General features: G+C 39.0%; 1 protein-coding gene across 4 annotated transcripts in view; it reads left to right on the plus strand.

The window, feature by feature from the left end:
- Nucleotides 1–6,896, plus strand: part of stau2 (staufen double-stranded RNA binding protein 2) — a 315,345-nt gene extending 308,449 nt beyond the window's left edge. For 2 of the 4 annotated variants that reach the window (XR_009809837.1, XM_061922081.1), the window contains 2 exons: nucleotides 943–1,008; nucleotides 6,133–6,896. Coding sequence is in view for 3 of the 4 variants with exons in the window: in XM_061922081.1 (XP_061778065.1) it covers nucleotides 943–1,008; nucleotides 6,133–6,168 (102 nt within the window). In the remaining variant the exon portion in view is untranslated. Of the gene's footprint in view, nucleotides 1–942; nucleotides 1,075–6,132 lie in introns of all 4 variants that reach the window. The other 2 variants (XM_061922079.1, XM_061922082.1) reach the window with 2 other exon arrangements.
- The last annotated feature ends 17,656 nt before the right edge of the window (nucleotides 6,897–24,552 follow it).

Consider the following 24,552-nt stretch of genomic DNA (forward strand, 5'->3'; position numbering starts at 1 on the left):
TTTGACTCTTTGCTCACGCAGTTGTGGACTAAGGGGTGTACCTCGTCCCATCCTTTCTTGTGAAAGACTGAGCATTTTTTGGGAAGCTGTTTTTATACCCAATCATGGCACCTACCTGTTCCCAATTAGCCTGCACACCTGTGGGATGTTCCAAATAAGTGTTTGATGAGCATTCCTCAACTTTATCAGTATTTATTGCCACCTTTCCCAACTTCTTTGTCACATGTTGCTGGCATCAAATTCTAAAGTTAATGATTATTTGCACAAAAAAAATGTGTATCAGTTTGAACATGAAATATGTTGTCTTTGTAGCATATTCAATTGAATATGGGTTGAAAATGATTTGCAAATCATTTTTATTCTGTAACACAATTTCCTAACTCATATGGAAGCGGGGTTTGTATATTGCACAATCAGCCATGCAGTTTAAATAAAACAGTGTTGTTGTGAAGTGATTGCGCAACAGTGATAATTGTGTGAAACTGTTTAAATTGTTCTTTGCTCGGAATCCATGCACCATCTGTCCACCTTAGAAAAGGTCTGCATTCTCCTGAGCAATGCCGACAAAATGTTCTTGAATTCTTCAGGTGTAGGATTAAATCTTCCTTTTTATTGTTACTTTAAAAAACGCTGCTGTTTGCTTAGGTGTGAGCGTCACGAATACACATGCCTCTTGCTCATACTGACTTGGCAGCAAGAACATGAAGTGGAAATGTTAAACCAATTGTGCTAGACAAACAATGACAGCAGAGAAGCCAAAGACAACAGAAAGTGAAGGGAAAATGTCCTGCTGGCATTGTCTTTCCCAGAGTTAAGTGTTATTTGAAAAGCAGCTGAAGGGTGACACTCACTATCCTACTCAATCGCATGCTTCCTCCCTCCACACTCACTTGACCATCTGTTGTTCTCTCTCTCTCCCTCTCTCTCTCTGTTCATTCTCAGGCTGCTCTAAGTGCCTTGAAACAGCTGTCGGAGCAGGGACTAGATCCGGTGGACAGCGCCGTCAAGGTACGGCGCATCACACCGCCTTCATTCAGCGTTGATGATCTGTCCATTCATGGCAAATCCAGTGAGGTGTCAGCATTTCACTCATCCTGTCAGGAAATTTACGGTTAACCACCTGCAAACCAGCGTCCTCTAAAGTGGACATTTGTTTTTGGTCAATTTCTTTTGTTAGGCCTTTCTCTTGATCATAGTTTTTTTGTGTGTAAGACAGCTAATTGTGAATTAAAATAAACATAGCTAATTTTCAAGTTTTTCTACTTCAAAATGCTAAAACACTCAAGAGAAAGATTGGATTGTGAAATTTGGGTAGGTTTAACGCGGTCATTGGATCTGTCCCACTGGGTTTGTCTTCAGTTCTGGCAAAGTGCTGAAATGACCTTTAAAACACAAATATCCAATGTAGAGGGAGCTGTCTTTCAGGAGAATATGCATTTACATGGTCTTATTCCACATAGCTTTTATCTTTCTCAATTTCCTCCTTGGTGAGCATTATAGCAAAGTATCAGAGGAAATCCCTGCCCATTATTTTGTTTTATGTTTTTTAGGAAGGTATGCCATGGGAAAAAAATGGGGAAATCGGGCAGGGCTGTTATCTAATAGCAGAGGAAAGGAAGAAAGAGAGGAAAGACGGCTTCATTTACGTCATCGGAGAAAGGGAAAATATGTCTGCCATTACTCTTTGTGCCTGAGCAGTTAATCAATCATCTCTCGGCCTCTCACAACACCATTTAGTGACAATAGTTACGTGTACATGGGTAAAATGTATTAAATGTAATCATACAAACCCCGTTTCCATATGAGTTGGGAAATTGTTAGATATAAATATAAACGGAATACAATGATTTGCAAATCATTTTCAACCCATATTCAGTTGAATATGCTACAAAGACAACATATTTGATAATCAAACTGATAAACATTTTTTTTGTGCAAAAAATCATTAACTTTAGAATTTGATGCCAGCAACACGTGACAAAGAAGTTGGGAAAGGTGCCAATAAATACTGATAAAGTTGAGGAATGCTCATCAAACACTTATTTGGAACATCCCACAGATGTGCAGGCTAATTGGGAACAGGTGGGTGCCATGATTGGGTATAAAAACAGCTTCCCAAAAAATGCTCAGTCTTTCACAAGAAAGGATGGGGCGAGGTACACCCCTTTGTCCACAACTGCATGAGCAAAGAGTCAAACAGTTTAAGAACAACGTTTCTCAAAGTGCAATTGCAAGAAATTGAGGGATTTCAACATCTACGGTCCATAATATCATCAAAACATTCAGAGAATCTGGAGAAATCACTCCACGTAAGCGGCATGGCCGGAAACCAACATTAAATGACGGCACTGTATCAAAAACCGACATCAATCTCTAAAGGATATCACCACATGGGCTCAGGAACACTCCAGAAAACCACTGTCACTAAATACAGTTTGTCGCTACATCTGTAAGTGCAAGTTAAAGCTCTACTATTTAAAGCAAAAGCCATTTATCAACAACATCCAGAAACGCCGCCGGCTTCTCTGGGCCCGAGATCATCTAAGATGGACTGATGCAAAGTGGAAAAGTGTACTGTGGTCTGACGAGTCCACATTTCAAATTGTTTTTGGAAATTTTCGACATCGTGTCATCCGGACCAAAGGGGAAGCGAGAACCATCCAGACTGTTATCGACGCAAAGTTCAAAAGCCAGCATCTGTGATGGTATGGGTGTGCATTAGTGCCCAAGGCATGGGTAACTTACACATCTGTGAAGGCACCACTAATGCTGAAAGGTACATACAGGTTTTGGAACAACATATGCTGCCATCTAAGCGCCGTCTTATTTCAGCAAGACAATACCAAGCCACATTCACAACAGCATGGGTTCGTAAAAAAAGAGTGGGGGTACTTTCCTGCCCCGCCTGCAGTCCAGACCTGTCTCCCATCGAAAATGTGTGGCACATTATGAAATGTAAAATACGACAGCGGAGACCCCGGACTGTTGAACGACTGAAGCTCTACATAAAAGAAGAATTGGAAAGAATTCCACTTTCAAAGCTTCAAAAATTAGTTTCCTCAGTTCCCAAACGTTTATTGAGTGTTGTTAAAAGAAAAGGTGATGTAACACAGTGGTGAACATGCCCTTTCCCAACTACTTTGGCACGGGCTGCAGCCATGAAATTCTAAGTTAATTATTATTTGCCCAAAAAAAAAATTAAGTTTATAAGTTTGAACATCAAATATCTTGTCTTTGTAGTGCATTCAATTTAATGTGGGTTGAAAAGGATTTGCATATCATTGTATTCCGTTTATATTTACATCTAACACAATTTCCCAACTCATATGGAAACGGGGTTCGTATATTAGCTATATTAGCCTTTTATCAAAGGCTGACGCAAATCTTTGTTGACAGAAATGTTGTATTTTTATTTTTATTCTACACATTTTTGCAACATTAGAAATCATTAGTAAACTGGAGGCTTCTCAGAGGGTGAGATAACGCCTAGAAATAGAATGGTCTTAGAATGGTCAAAGGTGTGTCCAAGTTAAAGGAAACGGCAGACTCTCTTCTTGTAATGGATTTATTACAATCTTTGCAAGCTAGGTAACGTTTGCTGTGGTCTGGAACAACATGGCAAACAAACAACTATGAGAAATGCAGCCAATATTATATACAGATAATGTGTCATGAGAAATGCAAATATACAGTAAATTAAATACACAGAGGACATAAGTGAAGGAAATTAAATGTCTCAAATATACCTACGAACTAGGCATAATGATGCAATATGTACATGCAGTTAGCCTAATTAGCATGTTTGCATTGATTAGCTTGCAGTCATGGATTGACCAAATATGCCTGTTAATCACTCCAGCAAATCAATAAAATCAACAAAACTCCCTTCTGTGCATTCACGCACAGCATAAAACGCCTGATGGACAAAATGGAACAAAGAAGGAGTGGCATAAAACACGTCTTTCTGTGGGAGTATCGGCGAAAGTTGCACATGTAAACAAACTATGGTGAGTTCAAGGATTGCTGAAACTAGTAGGACAAATCCTCTCATCAATGAAACATGTTTGATATAAGCAGTGGGATTTCTAACAATCAAGAAGGTTTGTGTCATGTTTGTCATCCTACAGAAAACATTAAAACAAAAAATAATCTTCATCTTTTTCCATTTTCACACATCTCTAGAAGAAGTCCAGGGAGCCATTAGGGTGGCGCTAAAGCGCTGCGGGTTGCTGTCTGATTTATGTTTGCCATTCTTGTTCTGTGATTCAAGAGAAATACAATCATTAGTAACTACTGCAAGCAATATGGCTAAAACTATACAGATTAGACATGTAGCAGGTAAAACACACATTAAAGATAAAACACAAATTATAAATTTTGATAAATTCAGTAATTTTACTTCCATTAGTTTGTGTTCCGTGGACAGTTTGAACTGTGCGTGTCACGCCCATGGGATCAGGTTATGTTTTTGTCATGTTTGGTTTTATTTTTTGGACACTCAGATCCTGTTCCTGCACTTCCTCGTTTTCTTTGTTACCATGCCAAGTCATTAGTTTTCACCTTGTCTCCATGTCACGCCCCAGTCTTCATGTCTCACACCTGTTTGTAATGTTCATGTCTATTATTTAAACCAGAAGTTGCCAGGAAGTCATCCTGGCGACTTTATTCCTCAACTGCCTTAATGCCATGCCATTGCTTTATTATCGTTCTGTCCATGCCACGTATTTTTTTTTTTTTAAGTCACAGTTATTGAGTTTTGTGTTTCATGCCTTTGTACTAGTTTTTGTTTTCAGAAGTCTAGTTTGTTCTCCGCCCTCGTGCGCGCCTTAGTATAAATAAGAATGTACTTACATTCACGTCTCGCTCGTGCCAATTTTCCTTTGCGTTGGAAAATCAAACTATTCTATAGTCCAAGTAGTGACAGTGCAAATAACTAGGAACAAGCCAACTGTGTGTCCGTCTACGTATTTAAATGTGCACAGCAGGGGAGCTACTTCACTACATTACTTTGAAATTCCTTGTGCAGGTATGGATGATTTTATTGAAATGTTTGAAGGAAAGGTGGTAATACTAAAATGCCAACTTTGGCGAGGCTTGTTTTAAAATAGCGCTTGCAGTGTGGCGCTTCCGTGTTTAAAGTCACCTTTATCTGTAGTTTTGAATTCTAATTACCTCCTGTGCTTCACACACCCTCTTCATTAATCAGTAGAAATGCCATTTTGGCCATTTTTATTCTCCGCACTGTTTTTGCTTGTATGCGCAACTGTGTGTGTGCTGACACACTCAACATCATCTGTACATCACCGCCGCCCATTAGCATGCGGATGAAAAAAAAAATTAGATTTATATCACGCTTTTCTAGACACTCAAAGCGCTCACAGAGAAGTGGGACTCGTCATTCATTCACACCTGGTGGTGGTAAGCTACATCAGTAGCCACAGCTGCCCTGGGTAAAACTGACGGAAGCGTGGCTAGCAGATTGCGCCTACGGCCCCTCCGACCACCACCTATCATTCATTCATCATTCATTCACCAGTGTAAGCGGCACCGGGGGCAAAGGGTGAAGTGTCCTACCCAATGACACAACGGCAGCGTGTTTTGTTTTTTTTTGGATGTCAATAGGTAGGAAGCGAAACTGCAACCCTCAAGTTTCTGGCCGGCCGCTCTACCCACTACGCCATGCCGCCCCAAGTAAAAGTACCGGTATTTTTCAAAGGCAGTCTTGTATCGTTTTGAATTCATTAGTACCACAGTACTTATTAGTACCAGTATATTGTACAACCCTAATATGTTTAAGTCAAATGGTCCTCTAAATGTGTGTTTCATGATATGAAGTGGGTAGGGACAAAAGTTACAGGACTTGTGTCTAAAACAAATGTGAACAGGGCCATCAAATAGTACAGAGAGATAACTTCTTGTTATTGTCATTGTTCATGATGGACTTTGTTTTTAGCAAATGTCAGGGTGACTTTGTCAAAGATGTGTTCCTGTGAAAGTGTCAAAACACTAATGTCTAGATGTTCTTGATTAGGAAGTAAACATTCTATCACTGCCCCATCATGTTGACAAAGGACAAGTGTTTGAACCACAATCTTTGGCCTTTTTTGGACTGAACATGCTTTTGTGTTACAGAGCACAGAAACCTGCGGGAGGGAAGAGGGACATTAAACCGACTAACTCAGGCACCGCCACTTCTCAGGTCTGCACGGATTCAAAGGCTGTCGTCCAGAGCGGACTCCCTTCTCTCCCTCGTGGGCACACAACCCCCCTAATCACCCCTTTGCCTGATCCCAAAGTGTAACTAACCCTGCCCCTACCTTTACCCCATAGTAGCCACTGTACCCTGCATCACTTGTATCATGCAGTAGGGTTGATGTGCACTGTATACAGTAAGTCCCCATTATCTGAAGTCTATGTGAAGACAACACTATCTCCACACATTAGTGATGAGTTCAGTCTTGGTTCATAAAAGAAACAAAACAACAAGCATATGATATGCATGGTACTTTATGAAATGAAGGGAAGTCCAACGTGATTGTTGCCTCCAGATCAATATTCGTCGGTATAGTTAAATCTAATATGTACATCATGCCATTATAATACGAGAAAACATTTTAGAAGAGGGAAACCAGCTTGTATCTTATTTGTTTTAAGGGGTATTATGTTCATTTTAGTCTTTCGTTTTATTAATCTAACAATGCTTGAGTACTGTATTTAAAATTAACCAATGCCAGTGCTGTGAAAGTTGTAGTTGTTGTCTTCATATATAGTCACCCAGCTTACCTTGTATGCTGATATACTGTAAGAAAAAAAAAAAAAAAAGAGATCATCTATATCTATATGGATGTGTATGACTTTATTCCCAAAATTAACACAATAAACTTGTTTTTGGTTCATATGGACAAAAGGTGAAATGTGTTAGCAGTAGAAAGTTGGGCTGTCCTGTTTTGTGTCCTAACACTGGCAGGGCTTGACTGACAGTGGCAGCGAGGGGGCAGGACCACTTCATGTTACTTATTCTCTGCAGGTGGACCCCTCCCCACTTTTGTCACATGTAGATGTGACAAAAGTGTCGTATTGACCGATTGTAACATCAACTGGGTGCTTGTAATGCCTGCGTTGGCATGAGTGGCATTTTTGGGGGGCGGGGGAGAATCTCTCGCTTCCCTCAAGGGCCAGGTCGAGCGACGTTGAGGATGGTGTTCTGTAAAAGGCTTTTTTTTTTTTCTTTTTTTTTTTTCTTTTTTTTTTAAATAAACTAAAATGCAGTAAAAACACCCCATTTTATGTGGAAAACCTGTCCTGTCTTTTTTGTTGGTGCTTCTCAGGGGATGTATGCCTGATGGGAGAGTTAGAGAAAAATACATAAAAATCACACAAATAACCTTTCGGCATTACAGTCATGCGTGTATATAAAGAAATTAAATCAAACAAAAACTGATTAAAAAAGATTTTTCATGGCACCCGAAGGTCTACATGGATGTGAAATAATTTGATGAGTTGGGGTGCCTATGAGGAAGTTAAAACCATCAGTTTCCTTTTTATTTTAATTTTTATATATCTTGGTAATAATTAAATTTTTTATTCTGTTAGGTTAACATTTTGTAACATACTTGGTCACCTGGTGTGTTACCAAATGACACATACTGACACAAAAAATGCATTTCAAATAGTGATATTTTATCAGAATGTGTGCCGTCTGCAAAAGTCACAGGAATATTTGTTTGTTTTTGTTCAATTAAAATAAACCGATGTCCAGTGCCACAAAATACTGCTTCAATTCACAGAAGTGAAAAGTCAAATTGCAAAATTAAAATATACAAACCCCGTTTCCATATGAGTTGGGAAATTGTGTTAGATGTAAATATAAACGGAATACTATTATTTGCAAATCCTTTTCAACCCATATTCAATTGAATGCACTACAAAGACAAGATATGTGATGTTCATACTCATAAACTTTTTTTTTTTTGCAAAGTAGTTGGGAAATGACATGTTCACCACTGTGTTAAATCACCTTTTCCTTTAACAACACTCAATAAAGCTTTAAAAGTGGAATTATTTCCCATTCTTGTTTTATGTAGAGTTTCAGTCATTCAACAGTCCGGGGTCTCCGCTGTCGTATTTTACGCTTCATAATGCGCCACACATTTTTGATGGGAGACAGGTCTGGACTGCAGGCGGTCCAGGAAAGTACCCGCAGTCTTTTTTACCAAGCCACGCTGTTGTAACACTTGTCTTGCTGAAATGATAACATTGATTGGATGATAACATATGTTGCTCCAAAACCTGTATGGACCTTTCAGCATTAATGGTGCCTTCACAGATGTGTAAGTTACCCATGCCTAGGGCACTAATACACCCCCATACCATCACAGATGCTGGCTTTTGAACTTTGTGCCTATAACAATCCGAATGGTTATTTTCCTCTTTGTTCTGGAGGACATCACATCCTCTGTTTCCAAATATAATTTGAAATGTCGTCAGACCACAGAACACCTTTCCGTTTTGCATCAGTCCATTTTAGGTAAGCTTGGGCCCAGCCAAGCCGGCGGCGTTTCAGGATATTGTTGATAAATGGGTTTGGCTTTGCATAGTAGAGTTTAAACTTGCACTTACAGGTGTAGCTACCAAATGTAGTTACTGACAGGGGTTTTATGAAGTGTTCCTGAGCCCATGTGTTGATATCCTTTACACGCTGATGTCAGTGTTTGATGCAGTACCGCCTGAGGGATCAAAAGTCTGTAATATCATCGCTTACGTGCAGTGATTTCTCCAGATTCTCTGAACTTTTTGATGATTTTACAGACCCTAGATGGTAAAATCCCTAAATTCCTTGCAATAGCTCATTGAGAAATGTTGTTCTAAAACTGTTCGACAATTTGCTTACAAAGTGGTGACCCTCACCCCATCCTTGTTTGTGAATGATTTAGCATTTCATGGAAGCTGTTTTTATACCCAATCATGGCACCCAACTGTTCTTAATTAGCCTGCACACCTGTGAGATGTTCCATATTAGGGTTTGATGAGCATTCCTCAACTTTATCAGTATTTATTGGCACCTTTCCCAACTTTTTTGTCACGTGTTGCTGGCATCAAATTGTGTGCAAATTATTATTTGCACACAAAAAAAAGTTTATCAGTTTGAACATTAAATACTAACCATGTTTCCATATGAGTTGGGAAATTGTGTTAGATATAAATACAAACGGAATACAATGATTTGCAAATAATTTTCAACCCATATTCAGTTGAATATGCTACAAAGACAACATATTTGATGTTCAAACTGATAAACCTTTTTTTTTTCAAATAATCATTAACTTTTAACTTTTGCTTTAAGCTAGGAAAATAACCATTCGTATTGTTATAGGCGAAACGTTCAAAAGCCAGCATCTGTGATGGTATGGGGGTGTATTAGTGCCCAAGGCATGGGTAACTTACACATTTGTGAAGGCACCATTAATGCTGAAAGGTACATACAGGTTTTGGAGCAACATATGTTGTCATCCAAGCAACGTTATCATGGACTCCCCTGCTTAATTCAGCAAGACAAGTGTTACAACAGCGTGGCTTCATAAAAAAAGAGTGCGGGTACTTCCCTGGCCCGCCTGCAGTCCAGACCTGTCCACCATCGAAAATGTGTGGAGCATTATGAAGCGTAAAATACGACAGCGGAGACCCTGGACTGTTGAACGACTGAAGCCCTACATGAAACAAAATTGGGAAAGAATTCCACTTTCAAAGTTTCAACAATTGAGATGGTTTCCTGTGGACGGGACTCTCACTGCTGTCTTGGAGCCACTATGGATTGAACTTTCACAGTATCATGTTAGACCCGCTCGACATCCATTGCTTTCGGTCCCCTAGAGGGGGGGGGTTGCCCACATCTGAGGTCCTCTCCAAGGTTTCTCATAGTCAGCATTGTCGCTGGCGTCCCACTGAATGTGAATTCTCCCTGCCCACTGGGTGTGAGTTTTCCTTGCCCTTTTGTGGGTTCTTCCGAGGATGTTGTAGTCGTAATGATTTGTGCAGTCCTTTGAGACATTTGTGATTTGGGGCTATATAAATAAACATTGATTGATTGATTGAATTAGTTTCCTCAGTTCCCAAACGTTTATTGAGTGTTGTTAAAAGAAAAGGTGATGTTACACAGCGGTGAACATGTCCTTTCCCAACTACTTTGGCACGTGTTGCAGTCATGAAATTCTAAGTTAATTTATTATTTGCAAAAAAAAATAAAGTTCATGAGTTTGAACATCAAATACCTTGTCTTTGTAGTGCATGCAACTGAATATGGGTTGAAAAGGATTTGCAAATCATTGTATTCCGTTTATATTTACATCCAACACAATTTCCCAAGTCATATGGAAACTTGGTTTGTATGTTGCCTTTGTAGCATATTCAACTGAAAATGGGTTGAAAATGATTTGCAAATCATTGTATTCCGTTTATATTTACATCTAACACAATTTCCCAACTCATACGGAAACGGGGTTTGTATAACCAACACACTAGTAAACAATAAAAAATTAGATGCAATCACATAAAAATTTCATTTCATCGATCTAGAATAGGATGTGTGTCATCGTCCTGGTTGCGTGTAAGCCTGTACAATTCATTAAATAAGTACAACTAATAAAAACGGACTTTCGTTCATATTAAAGTTATGAACAAACCCGAAAAGGTAAGACAAGATTCAAAATCCATAGATGCTCATTTTGGACTGTTTGGGCTTTAAGAACAGTGACTTATTAAGCAGCAGAGGTGGGTAGAGTAGCCAGAAATTGTACTCAAGTAAGAGTACTGTTACTTTAGAGATTTATTACTCAAGTAAAAGTAAGGAGTAGTCACTCAAATATTTACTTGAGTAAAAGTAAAAAGTATGTTGTGAAAAAACTACTCAAGTACTGAGTAACTGATGAGTAACCTGATCGTTTAATGATTACGGCAACAAATAAAACATAAAAATAGCAACGAGCAAATTCAGAGCCAGGAATATCTCTTAAGCAGCTAAAACAATGATATATATTAAAAATTAGTACATTAAAATAAAAAAAAATAAGGCACATTGAGCCACAATAACTTAGCAGCAACGCGGCTCAGTAGGCATTCAATGATTGATTTATTGATTGAAACTTGTATTAGTAGAATGCACAGTACAGTACATATTCCGTACAATTGACCACTAAATGGTAACACCCCAATAAGTTTTTCAACGTTAATCATTCACTTAATAAATTACCAAGTCGAGGTGATCTACCTCATATATACATACACACACATATCATATACACACATATCTTACATATATATATATATATATAGATATATAAATACATTAATACATACATTTACATATAGTATATAATTTATATTTATCTATTTTGCCGTTTTTGTTCACATGTTAAAGGTGTTTTAATGAATATACATGCATGTTTAACATATAGATTCCTATCTTTCATGAAGACAAGAATATAAGTTGGTGTATTACCTGATTCTGATGACTTGCATTGATTGGAATCAGACGTCCACGTTTTCAAATAGAGGAGAAAAAAAGTTCCTCTTTTCTGTCCAATACCACATGAAAGTCGTTCGTTTTTGGCATCTTATTTGTCCAGCTTCCATATTCGTTATTATACACTTTACAAGAATTACATTGGCGGCAAACTCCGTAACTTGCTCGCTTGTTAGCGCTGGCTTTCGGAGACTCTTATTTTGTTAGCGCAAGCGCGATGGAGCAGCACTTTTATTGTGAAGACAGGAATTGTGCGATCAGTCTTTAGGCTTTTGACGGGAAGTACGGTTGAAATAAAAAGTGTCTTTTTTCCTTTGCACTTTTGATTGATTGATTGAAACTTTAATTAGTAGATTGCACAGTTCAGTACATATTCCGTACAATTGACCACTAAATGGTAACACCCGAAATAAGTTTTTCAACTTGTTTAAGTCAGGTTTTACGTGTAACGGTCATGTGACCACCTGGCTCTGTTTGATTGGTCCAACGTCACCCGTGACTGCATGTGATTGGTGAAACGCAGGCATGCGTAGATCCTACGTTGAAAAACCAAAACAAACATTAATAGATCGATAAAAAAAAGTAGCGAGTAGCGAGCTGAATGTGGATAAATGGAGCGAAGTAAAAGTAGCGTTTCTTCTCTATAAATATACCCAAGTAAAAGCAAAAGTATGTTGCATAAAAACTACTCTTAGAAGTACAATTTATCCCAAAAGTTACTCAAGTAGATGTAACGGAGTAAATGTAGCGCGTTATTACCCACCTCTGTTAAGCAGTAGATTAATCAATAATACTTTTGCCTCATTCTTAGTGGCTAACGTTTGCTTTAAGCTATTCAAAAAAGAACTTTGAGTTTGGCAAAGTTTGTTGTGTAATTTATAATTTTGTGAATGTATTAGTGTCATATGTTGGTCTCGAAGTGTTCTTTTGTTTTTATAAATTGTTTTTACAGACATTTAGCAAACGTCAGTTGCGTTACGTAACAATACCATGTGTGTTAAGGGGGTTTGAAATCATTTTTTTTTACATTTCTCACAATGCTTTGCCCATATTCATATTCAAAGGCAAAAGTTTGTGAAATGCTAAATGTCGCCGATAATTGTGTGAATGCTCCAAAGCATTCACTAGATTAGGCAATTCCTGAAGGAATTGTTTATCAAATAATATTCATAATGCCGACAACGTCCACAATCGAGGTGGGAGAGATATTCCTAGCTTGTATTGCAATCCCGAAGTGTATTTCTGGACAAATGGAAGAGAGAATGACAGAGGCTAGCATGGATTCATTGCTACAATCAACCGAGATGTGACTTCGTATTTGGATCATTTCAGGTAAAACATTTTTTTCATTAAAAATTAATCTAAAATTAATAACAGTTGACAAATAACTTGATGTGCTGTGTCGAATTACTTTGATAGTAGTTGGGTTGATGAAAATAGTACTCACTTCTCTCGTGCGGTCTGTAGCCGCCTCAGAAAACAAAAGTGAAGCAACATGAGGACAACATTCTCCCAATCCTGCCATGCAGTGACAGTGTGCTAAGATGACAGTCGATTGGTTATTCATGATTATCAGGGTGTCAAACTTGGGTCGGATCATTTCAGAGAGTGCATTACTCGTCCTGGCTTGATGAGACAATGTCCACCGGGTTTATAGAAATAGACAAACGTCACAAACCCATCCACAAACAAAGCTATCTTAACTCTTTAAATTTTGATCTTGTTCGGATCCTTGCATCCAATTACAGCTCTTTGATCCTTATAACGACGAAGGGACTTCCGATTCAATGACTCAGTATTTCTCCATCGTATCACAGCCGGTGCAATGTTATTTTCCACTAAATAGCCCTGTGATGAGGTGGTGACTTTTCCAGGGTGTACACCGCCTTCCGTCCGAATGCAACAGGGATAGGCATCACCCCGAGAGGGACATGCAGTAGAAATTTAATGGATGGATAGTTCGGCTGTATCACCCGTACCACCATCGTGAACAATGATGCTCGCCCTTCGAAATGGCTGCTGCAATACACTTCCAGAACCATCCTAAGCCCTCAATACTCATCTCATGGACTACATTATTAAAATGAAATAAAAAATATGGATATGTATACAGTATCTTTTAAAAAGATAAATTAGGTCGTAGTTGATGAGTTGCCGACTTGTCCCCCCCGCGACCCCAAAGGGAATAAGAGGTAGAAAATGGATGGATGGGGATGCAGTTTACTTTTCAACAAACTCAATTGCCACACAAATGTAGGAAGTAAACCTCTCTAAAAATATAAAACCAACAAAAATAGGTCCTAAACTGTCAAGTGATGACGGTTTGACATTTTGTATCACTTATGAAGTTATTCTGATATGTACAATCTCCATTTGGCTTTGTGAGCATTCCTGGAGGAAACATACTTAAACAAAAGTTGCAACATTATGAAAAAAAGTAGTCAGTATATTTAAGAATACTTTAAAAAAAAAGTTGCAATATAAGGATTTGGAAAAACTAACATTTTTTACGGGGGCAGGTCAATGTAAGAATAGATCATGTTTTTGTAAAAAAGTTAATTGTCCATAGTTGTTTTAATTTTAGGTATTTTTATGTCACTATCCAACTTCACTAGGTTCTGTCAAAAAAAAATCTCAGATGGATAAAGTCTTCTTTATCATGTGCCATCTACAGAACTGGGGTAGAAAAGACAACCCTTTATCTTTGATGTGATGTTTTTGCACAAAGTCATCATCCTGTTGCATCATCGCCATCACCTTCGACTCCGCCACCTGTGCTCCAGCCTTCCTATTAGCGAGACAAATGAGCAAAGGGGACCAACTGAGCTTCACTGAGTAATGGACTCAGCTGGCAGCTACATCTGCTGGCCATTGAGGAGTGCCAAGGCTGTTAACTCACATTAGTGGTGCATCTCTATTCCAGAAGCTTGTTCATGCAGCGACAGAACTGCCGGCGGCCATGTTGAGGTCCCAGATGAATTAAACCAATATGGGGCTCACTTTCCATAATACTTTACTCCCAAAATAGAAGGAAATCCATGTGGCTGTGGAGCAAGTCCGTGACATGTGAAAGCAAACGCAGGGATCATCGATTTCTCCCACTGAATTATGTGTCATTGACCCTCTTGAAGGCTTCTTAATTAGTGCTGCGTTACCAGGATGATAAAGAAGCAAAAAGAGTCCAATACAAGCAGTGTTGGGTTGGTTACTGAAAACCACTAACTAGTTACTTTATTTCAAAAGTAACTCAGTTGCTAACTCAGTTACTTACACCAAAAAGTAATGCGTTACTGTGAAAAGTAACTAGTTCATTATTTTTTTCTTCTTTTTTTTTTTTTCTTTTTAAGTCTCACATTAATGCCCTTTTAGCTTTCATTTCAGTACTGTTACTGCACTAGAAAATAATACAATCTGTAGATCAACTTGGCATGCATTTGTATCACTGAACTCTGCTAAGCAATGTGGTCTACATACAACACACAAAGACAAATACATGTTTCAAAGGGCCAATTTATTTCAGGGCAGAACAAATCGACAAAATTATTTTAAATAGCTGCAACATAACATACATAAGTAACAAACAGCATAATAACAACATAGCTGTAAACCTGGCTTCACCCAAGTAAGGCACACATGACATACACAAAGCCTAACCAGGCATAGTTTTTCTCTCAAGGAATTGTGAAATAAAATCATGTCTTCATAAGATCAACACTGTACTGAAGCCCACAACACTTTACGCATTACCCCACTTTTAGTTTAGAGCAGTGGTTCTTAACCTGGGTTCAATCGAACCCTAGGGGTTCGGTGAGTCGGCCTCAGGGGTTCGGCAGAGCTTACTCGGCTGAGGTCGAGACACACCCGACTCATCGTGTAAATAAAAACTTCTCCCTATCGCCATGTTACTCCCAAACAATGTTCCTTTGCGTCGGATGAAAAGAGCACAGCTCGCTTCTCCCATCCCCACCACATTCTACAGAGGCACTATCGAGAGCCTACTGACCCACTGCATCTCTGTCTGGACTGGAGCCTACAGTGCCTCAGACTGGAAGTCTCTGCAGAGAGTGGTGAGAACGGCAAAAAAGATAATTAGATAGATTAGATAGTACTTTATTTAGATAGTACTCCTCTTCCTCCTATCCGGGAAATCGCAAAAAGCAGCTGCCTGACCAGAGCTCAGAAAATCTGCAGAGACTCCTCCCACCCCCACCAAGGACTGTTTTCACTGCTGGACTCTAGAAAGAGGTTCCGCAGCCTCCGTGGTAGAACCTCCAGGTTTTCTAACAGTTTATTCCCTCAGTTAATAATCCCCTCAATTCCCGCCAAAAACGGATTAACTCGCTAGAATATAAAGACTATATGGACCAAATGGGATATAAAGACCATGTGGTCTTTATATGGTCTTTATATTCCAGCGAGTTAATCCGTTTTTATGTTCTAGACATAAAAATGTTATATAACAAACATCCATAAACGTGGATGCATATGCAAAAGTGCAATATATTTAACTGTACAGTAATGTACTTATTTATATCTGCACCTTATTGCTCTTTTATCCGACACTACAACGAGCTAATGCAACAAAATGTTGTTCTTATCTGTACTGTAAAGTTCGAATTTAAATGACAATAAAAAGAAGTCGAATCTAACTTACTAATTTTCCATCTGATTTCCAGGTGTGTAATTTGTTGTGCGTTCATGCACTGTGTTGGTTTTGTTCTTTGAACAAGGTGATGTTCATGCACGGTTCGTTTTGTGCTCCAGTAAAAAAAACATTTAACTTTGTCTTGAATTTGAAAAAAAAACAAAACATTTTATTTTTCACTAAAGAAGGGTTCGGTGTATGCGCATTAGGAACTGGTGGGGTTTGGTACTTCCAACAAGGTTGAGTGAGTTCATAGACAGAAATCCCAATTCCATGTTATTTAAGAAGGTGACAAAAGAAGTAATCAAAATTGTAAAAAAAAATTGTAAATCTAAGACCTCAACCGACTGTCATGGAATAGATATGGTAACGATAACAAAGGTTATAGAAGACATTTCAGAACCTCTTACATATTTCGAACGTATCATTTCTAACCGGCAAATTCCCTGACAAAATGAAAATTGCAAAAGTTGTACCAATTCATAAGAATGGAAACATACACCAGTTCACTAACTACAGACCAGTTTCATTACTTCCACAATTCTCCAAAATCATGGAAAAACTATTCAATAGCCGATTAGATAAATTAATCAACAAAATTGGGACGCTTGTGGAGACCAATTTGGATTCAGAGCAAATATCTCATTATCAATAGCATTAATCAAAATAACAGAGGAAATTACCATTGCAATAGACGGTAAAGAATGTGCAGCCGGATTTAACAAAAGCATTTGACACAATTAATCATGATATTTTAATACAAAAAGTAGAACGATATGGCATCAGAGGTTTGGTATTGAACTGGGAAAGAAGTTATTTAACCAACAGGAAGCAATATGTGAAGATGCGTGAAAACATGTCAACACGGTTGGATAGATCTTGTGGTGTACCCCAGGGATCAATACTGGGACCAAGATTGTTTAATCTTTATATAAACGACATTTGTAAAGTTACAAAGGACTTGAAGTTAGTTTAATTTGCAGACAACGCAACTGCTGTCTGTTCAGGAGAGAACACACAGAAGATAATACAAATAATAACGGAAGAAATGAACAAATAAAAAAAATGGTTTGATAAAAACAGACTATCTTTGAATCTCAGTAAAACTAAAACAATGCTATTTGGTAACAGTAGAACATAGCCTCAGACACGAATACAAATAGACGGAGTAGATATTGAAAGGGTAAAAGAAACCAGATTTTTGGGAGTATTAATAGATGATAAAATTAACTGGAAAGCTCATATAAAAAACATATAACATAAGGTGGCAAAAAACATTTCAATAATGAATAAAGCAAAATGCGTCCTGGGCCAAAAATCACTTAATATTCTCTACTGCTCGCTAGTGTTACCATATCTGAGTTATTGTGCAGAAATATGGGGAAACAACTATAAATGTGCACTACATTCGTTAACTGTGTTACAAAAAAGATCAATTAGAACAGTGGTTCTCAACCTTTTTTCAGTTATGTCCCCCCTGTGAACATTTTTTTAATTCAAGTACCCCCTAATCAGAGCAAAGCATTTTTGGTTGAAAAAAAAGAGATAAAGAAGTAAAATTCAGCACTATGTCATCAGTTTTTGATTTATTAAATGGTGTAACAGAAAATATTGCTCATTTGTAGTGGTCTTTCTTGAACTATTTGGAAAAAAAGATATGAAAATAACTAAAAACTTGTTAAAAAATAAACAAGTTATTCAATTATAAATAAAGATTTCTACACATAGAAGTAATCATCAACCCAAAGTGCCCTCTTTGGGGATTGTAATAGAGATCCATCTGGATTCATGAACTTAATTCTAAACATTTCTTCACAAAAAAAAAAAAAATCTTTAACATCAATATTTATGGAACATGTCCACAAAAAAATCTAACTGTCAACAATGAATATTGATTGCATTGTTGTATTTTTTTCACAGTGTATTAACTTATATTCATATTTTGTTGAAGTATTATTCAATAAATATATTTATAAAGGATTTTTGAATTGTTGCTATTTTTAGAATATTTAGAAAAAAATCTCAAGTACCCCTTGGCATACCTTCAAGTACCCCGAGGGGTACGCGTACCCCCATTTGAGAACCACTGAATTAGAATAATACATAATGTTGGATATAGAGAACATACAAACCCTTTATTTATTGAGTCAAAAATATTAAAGCTCGATGATTTGGTAAAATTGCAAACAGCTAAAATGATGTACAAAGCAGATTATAACCTACTACCAAAGAATGTACAACAATTCTTCTCAACCAAAGAGGAGAAATCTAAGCTTAGAGGAAAATCTAATTTAAAACATTTGTATGCACGTACAACACTTAAAACCTTTAGTATGTGGAATTAAATTATGGAATGGATTAAGTAAAGAAGTTAAACATTGTACTGATATGATCCAGTTTAAAAGGCTGTTCAAATTAATAGTGCTTACAAAGTACAAAGAAGAAGAATTATGAGAAACACTTTCAACCTTATTGAAAATAAGATATTCTTCATCTCGGTATGTTAATAATGACTGAATTAATTAATTACATATTACAAACCTGTTGTTTTACTCATTCACGGATGTAATTTTGGTATTTTGCTGTAAAGGAGGTCAGTGAATTAATGTATATATTTGTGAACGCTCTGATGTGGGAAAGGGGTAGGATTAAGTAAGCTTTGCTTTTTCCTAATCTTTTTCGGACATTATGTATTGTGAAATGATATGAAATTGCCTGATGTATAATGTTGTAGGTATGTCATGTTTGAAATAAACTAAGAAATAAAGAACGAAAGAAGAAGAACCACTGGTTTAGAGCAGGGGCGTCGCCAGACATATTTCACTGGGGCACGTGCCCCACTGTTGATCTGCAGTGCCCCAGTGAAGATTTCACCAATAAAAAAAAAATGCTTCAGAGTTTTAAGTCTACATAACATAGACAACAGCGCACATACTACTTAGTATGGTAATTGATTGCTACTGTATTCACTCCACTAACAATGAGCACATGGCTAATTAATATGGTAATTTATTCACGTGTGGATCGAGACTTCGGTTGAGAGAGAGAGAGAGAGAGAGAGAGAGAGGCTGCAAATCACTGCTGAGGTAGGTAACGTTAGCCAACAACAATTTGTTAATTACATTATTTTGATTTTGATTTGACTCAAACTGTAACTCCTAAATGGATATCAGAAAGTTATTCGCCCGCTGTAGAGAAGAAGCAGCAGGAATGAGAGGTGTAAGTGAAGTCATAGCTAGCTAGGCAACATCCTTGTCTCAAGTTGATGCTAATTTAGCTAACGTTATTCGTTGTATCAAGACAAACATATTCATTTGCTGTACGAGCTGTCGGGGGAATTTCCAATGAACATGAAACATCATGTTGTTTATTGTCTGCTGGTTCTGCATCAATGATGATTTGGAGTAAGCATGTGTGAGTTGAGTGCTTCTCAAATGGTTTATCTTCCGGAAGAAAAAAATGTTTCCATATCATCAAGTCGTGAGCCAATTTTTAAATCATTCAAGTTTATTTCACAGAAAAATAGCACAGTAGACTTGTCTTGTTAATCGGAGTGACTTTGACTAAAATAATCTTGTTTTGTCACCAGAAAAATGGCTACAGCTAAAGCATCTGGTTTTGTTTCCAGAAAAAATAGTAACATTTCTGTATTTGTTTTCAGAAAGAGGGCTAAAAATATCGGGGTTTGTTGCCCCATTTAGATTTTTTTTTAAATATATTTCCATGTCTGTCCTGAGTCCTCCTCCAACTTGTTAGTCAGTTTGCCTTTTGCTAAAATACTCACTAACAGTCACTAGAAAAAAGGCTAAAATAATCTGGTTTTGTTGCCACAATTTGATTTTTTTCTCCCTAAACTTTTTTTTTTTTTCATGCACACATCTGACTGCAACTCACTGAAAATGACACACAATCCACTTTTATGTCACGACCCAGCAGTTGGGAACCACTGGTCAACTGTATAACAGTTATTGTAATATTTCCATGTCTGTCCAGAGTGATTGACCACTTTGCAAAAATGAAAACGAGACGTTACAGTTTAATTCTCAGAAAATGACTCCCTGAACAGACACACAACAGTTGTTCATTTATTCTACTACTGTGGCTTTATTGTTTTGTGTATATTTTATAGTTTTGTGTATCTGAAATAGGATTAGCCACATTGCCATAAATGGAAATTAAATAATATAAAAGAACCCAGAGATGTAGGGGTGCTTTATTTTTTGTTTTACTTTTGTAGATGTTAAATTTGCAGATGATTACTGAAATATATATTTCAAAAAGATTCATTGTTCTTCCTTTTTGCTTTTACCAGTTGCAGTTTAGAAGTCTGTAGTAAAAAAAGTGCACAAGTAGGTCAAATGCATTAGTTAATTTCAGGTGGTTAATCAAAGATCCATACAACATAATTTGATATGATTTCATAGTTTAAAGCACTATTTATGTATTTTTTATGATAAATAAGTGCTAAAAATGTTTTTGCTTGCGCGCTTTGCACGCTCACATGAATTGTGCCCCAGGTGTGCCCCAGTACAGTATTAGGTCTAGTGACGCCCCTGGTTTAGAGATAAGAAAAGATTGGCCTGGCCCACTAGGATCCCTCTTTAGAGTGATGTGATAATCAAACACTCTAGAAGTCTAGAATGAAAGAATATGTAAGAGAATTGAAAGACTGTGTGTACCTTCAGTGCTGAAAGATGAGCAGAGGCAGAGTTTGGAGTGTTTTCATTAGCTCGCTTTCCATGTTTATGTACTCACTGTCCACTGTGTCCAGCTGCCTGAAATCGAGTGACTCCAGTGTAGAAATACCCTGCATGTCTTCTGGTACATACACTGCAATGGGTCTATCAATGTTGTCCTGGTTAGGAGTCCCGCCGTTAAAATCCAGCCGCTGTTGGAAGTGGAAGTGAAGCGTCTCTCTCTTTACTAGCTTCGTCGAAGCATGTTGCGTTTGTAGCTGTTTCAGCAGATTTGAATTGCTGTTTTAGGCAGTAGATATGATCTTTGATCCAAGACACAACTTATATTCGACTAAAATGTTATTTTCTTTGTGCTCGACAAAAGAAAAGTAGTGAGAATATCTCCATGTTAAGAAAGTCAACTTCTGGCTCCGCCATGATGTAAACACAATTCAACTATATCTGACTTTCAATTCAGAAACACCTGAGAAAAAAAGCACAAATCGTAATGATAATTAGGTTAATAGTGTAAATCTAGTGTAAAATACACTTTTTTGAATCTAACTAGCCCAGGGGTAGGGAACCTATGGCTCTAGAGCCAGATGTGGCTCTTTTGATGACTGCATCTGGCTCTCGGATAAATCTGAGCTGACATTGCGTAACACGATAAGTAATGAAAAATTCCACATCTAATCACAGTGTTAAAAATAAAGTTCAAAATATAAAACATTCTCATGCATTTTTAATCCATCCATCCGTTTTTTACCGCACCAGTTCAAGAAGTTGCGTTAATGGTAAGAAGTTATTTATCATTGGTTAGTGTAGGGCTTGCCCTCCTGGGGGGTTTTCAGACCACCAAGCACCGACATGAGAGCCGGTTTCAGGGTTACAATATTGTTTTATTTTTCAATAAGTCTCTCAGTTTCTTTTCAGCAATTGTCTTTTCCTCTTTCGTTCTTGCATGCGCTCTGGCTCTAGCCCCAACCCCATCTCTTCTCCTGGCTCCTGCTTATAACAGAGCGACAGGTGATTAGATAACAAGGCCCAGTTGGGCCTTCTACGCACTTGTCGCTGATTTCGAGGCCGATCCTGGCAACACCCCACTTCGCTGCAGGCCCGCAGGCCACGCCCCCTCCACAGTTAGCTTCAGAATAACAGTGTTATTACAAAGAATAAGAGACCTATTACACTCTAGAAATGTTGGTCTTACTTAAAATGCACGCATTTAGTTCTATTCAGGGTTGAAAAAAATATTATATGGCTCTTACGTAAGTATTTTTTGAAATATTTGGATTCTTGGCTCTCTCAGCCAAAAAGGTTCCCGACCCCTGAACTAGCCGATGGGTCAAATGCAGAGAATATTTTTACCACACCTAGTATGTGTGTGACAATCATTGGTAATTTAACTTTAGTGAAATACTGCATTTTTTTTGTGTTTTGGAACTGATACCCCTTAAATTGAACTTTTTTGCTACATCAAGTCTAGTCTTGAAATAGCCAGTCTTTACACAAAAAAATTAAATAGGCTTCGTAAAACCCTTCCATCCATCCATCTTCTTCCGCTTATCTGAGGTCGTGTCGCAAGGCAGCAGCCTAAGCAGGGAATTCCAGACTTCCCTCTCCCCAGCCACTTCTTCCAGCTCTTCCCGGGGGATCCCTAGGCGTTCTCAGGCCAGCCGGGAGACATACTCTTCCCAACGTGTCCTGGGTCTTCCCCGTGGCCTCCTACCGATCGGACATGCCCTAAACACTTGCCTAGGGAGGCGTTCGGGTGGCATCCTGACCAGATGCCCGAACCACCTCATCTGGCTCCTCTCGATGTGGAGGAGCAGCGGCTTTACTTTGAGCTCCTTCCGGATGGCAGAGCTTCTCACCCTATCTCTAAGGGAGAGAGCCCCCCGACCCGGCGGAGGAAACTAATTTCGGCCGCTTGTACCCGTGATCTTGTCCTTTTGGTCATAACCCAAAGCTCATGACCATAGATGAGGATGGGAACGTAGATCAACCGGTAAATTGAGAGCTTTGCCTTTTGGCTCAGCTCTTTCTTCACCACAACGGATCGATACAGCGTACGTATTACTGAAGACGCCACACCGATCCGCCTGTCGATCTCACCATCCACTCTTCTATCACTCGTGAACAAGACTCTTAAGTATTTTAACTCCTCCTCTTGAGGTATGGTCTCCTCCCCAACCCGGAGATGGCACTCCACCCTTTTCCGGGCGAGAACCATGGAATCGGACTTGGAGGTGCTGATTCTCATCCCAGTCGCTTCACACTCGGCTGCGAACCGACCCAGTGACAGCTGAAGATCCTGGCCAGATGAAGCCATCAGGACCACATCATCTGCAAAAAGAAGAGATCTTAATCCTGCAGCCACCAAACCGGATCCCCTCAATGCCCTGACTGTGCCTACAAATTCTGTCCATAAAAGTTATAAAACAGAATCGGTGACAAAGGGCAGCCTTGGCGGAGTCCAAAACTCACTGGAAACGTGTCCAACTTACTGCCGGCAATGCGGACCAAGCTCTGACACTGATTGTACAGGGAGCGGACCGCCACAATTAGACAGTCCGATATCCCATACTCTCTGAGCACTTCCCACAGTGCTCTCGAATGCCCTCTCCAAGTCCACAAAGCACATGTAGACTGGTTGGGCAAACTCCCATGCTCCCTCAAGGACCCTGCCGAGAGTATAGAGCTTGTCCACAGTTCCACGACCAGGACGGAAACCGCACTGTTCTTCCTGAATCCGAGGATCGACTATCCGACGTAGCCTCCTCTCCAGTACACCTGAATAGATCTTACCGGTCCCCCTTCTTAAGGAGAGGAACCACCACCCCGGTCTGCCAATCCAGAGGTACCGCCCCTGATGTCCACGCAATGTTGCAGATTTTTGTCAACCAAGACAGCCCCACAGCATCCTGAGCCTTAAGGAACTCCGGGCAGAGCTCATCCACCCCCGGGGCCTTGCCAGCGAGGAGCTTTTTAACTACCTCAGAGACCTCAGCATCAGAAATAGTAGAGCTCACCACAAATTCCCCAGGAATTGCTTCCTCATAGGAAGACTTGTTGGTGGGTTTAAGGAGGTCTTCGAAGTATTCTCTCCACCGATCCACAACATCCGCAGTCGAGGTCAGCAGAACACCATCCTCACCATACACGGTGATGACAGTGCAGTGCTTTTCCTTCCTGAGGCGGCGGATAGTAGTCCAAAATCGCTTCGAAGCAGTCCGAAAGTCCTTTTCCATGGCTTTCCCTGAACTCCTCTTGTGTCTGAGTTTTTGCTTCCGCATTTGCTGAAGCCGCACACCGCTTGACCTGTCTCCAGAGTCCTATGAGCAAAAGAACTCGATAGGACTCTTTTTTCAGCTTGACGGCATACCTCACCGCTGGTGTCCACCAATGGGTTGTAGGATTACCGCCACAACAGGCACCAACTACCTTGCGGCCACAGCTCCAATCAGCCGCCTCGACAATAGAGGTGGAAAACATGGTGCACTCGGACTCAATATCCAGCACGTGATATGTTCAAAGTTCTTCCGGAGGTGGAAATTGAAACTCAGGGCCTCCAGACTCCAGAGGGATTGATTGACTGAAACTTTTATTAGTAGATTGCACAGTTCAGTGAATATTCCATACAATTGACCACTAAATGGTAACACCCGAATAAGTTTTTCAGCTTGTCCACGTAAATCAATTCATGGTACAAC

This window comes from Nerophis ophidion, linkage group LG15, assembly GCF_033978795.1.
Source record: "Nerophis ophidion isolate RoL-2023_Sa linkage group LG15, RoL_Noph_v1.0, whole genome shotgun sequence".
In the NCBI taxonomy this organism is placed as follows: Eukaryota; Metazoa; Chordata; class Actinopteri; order Syngnathiformes; family Syngnathidae; genus Nerophis; species Nerophis ophidion.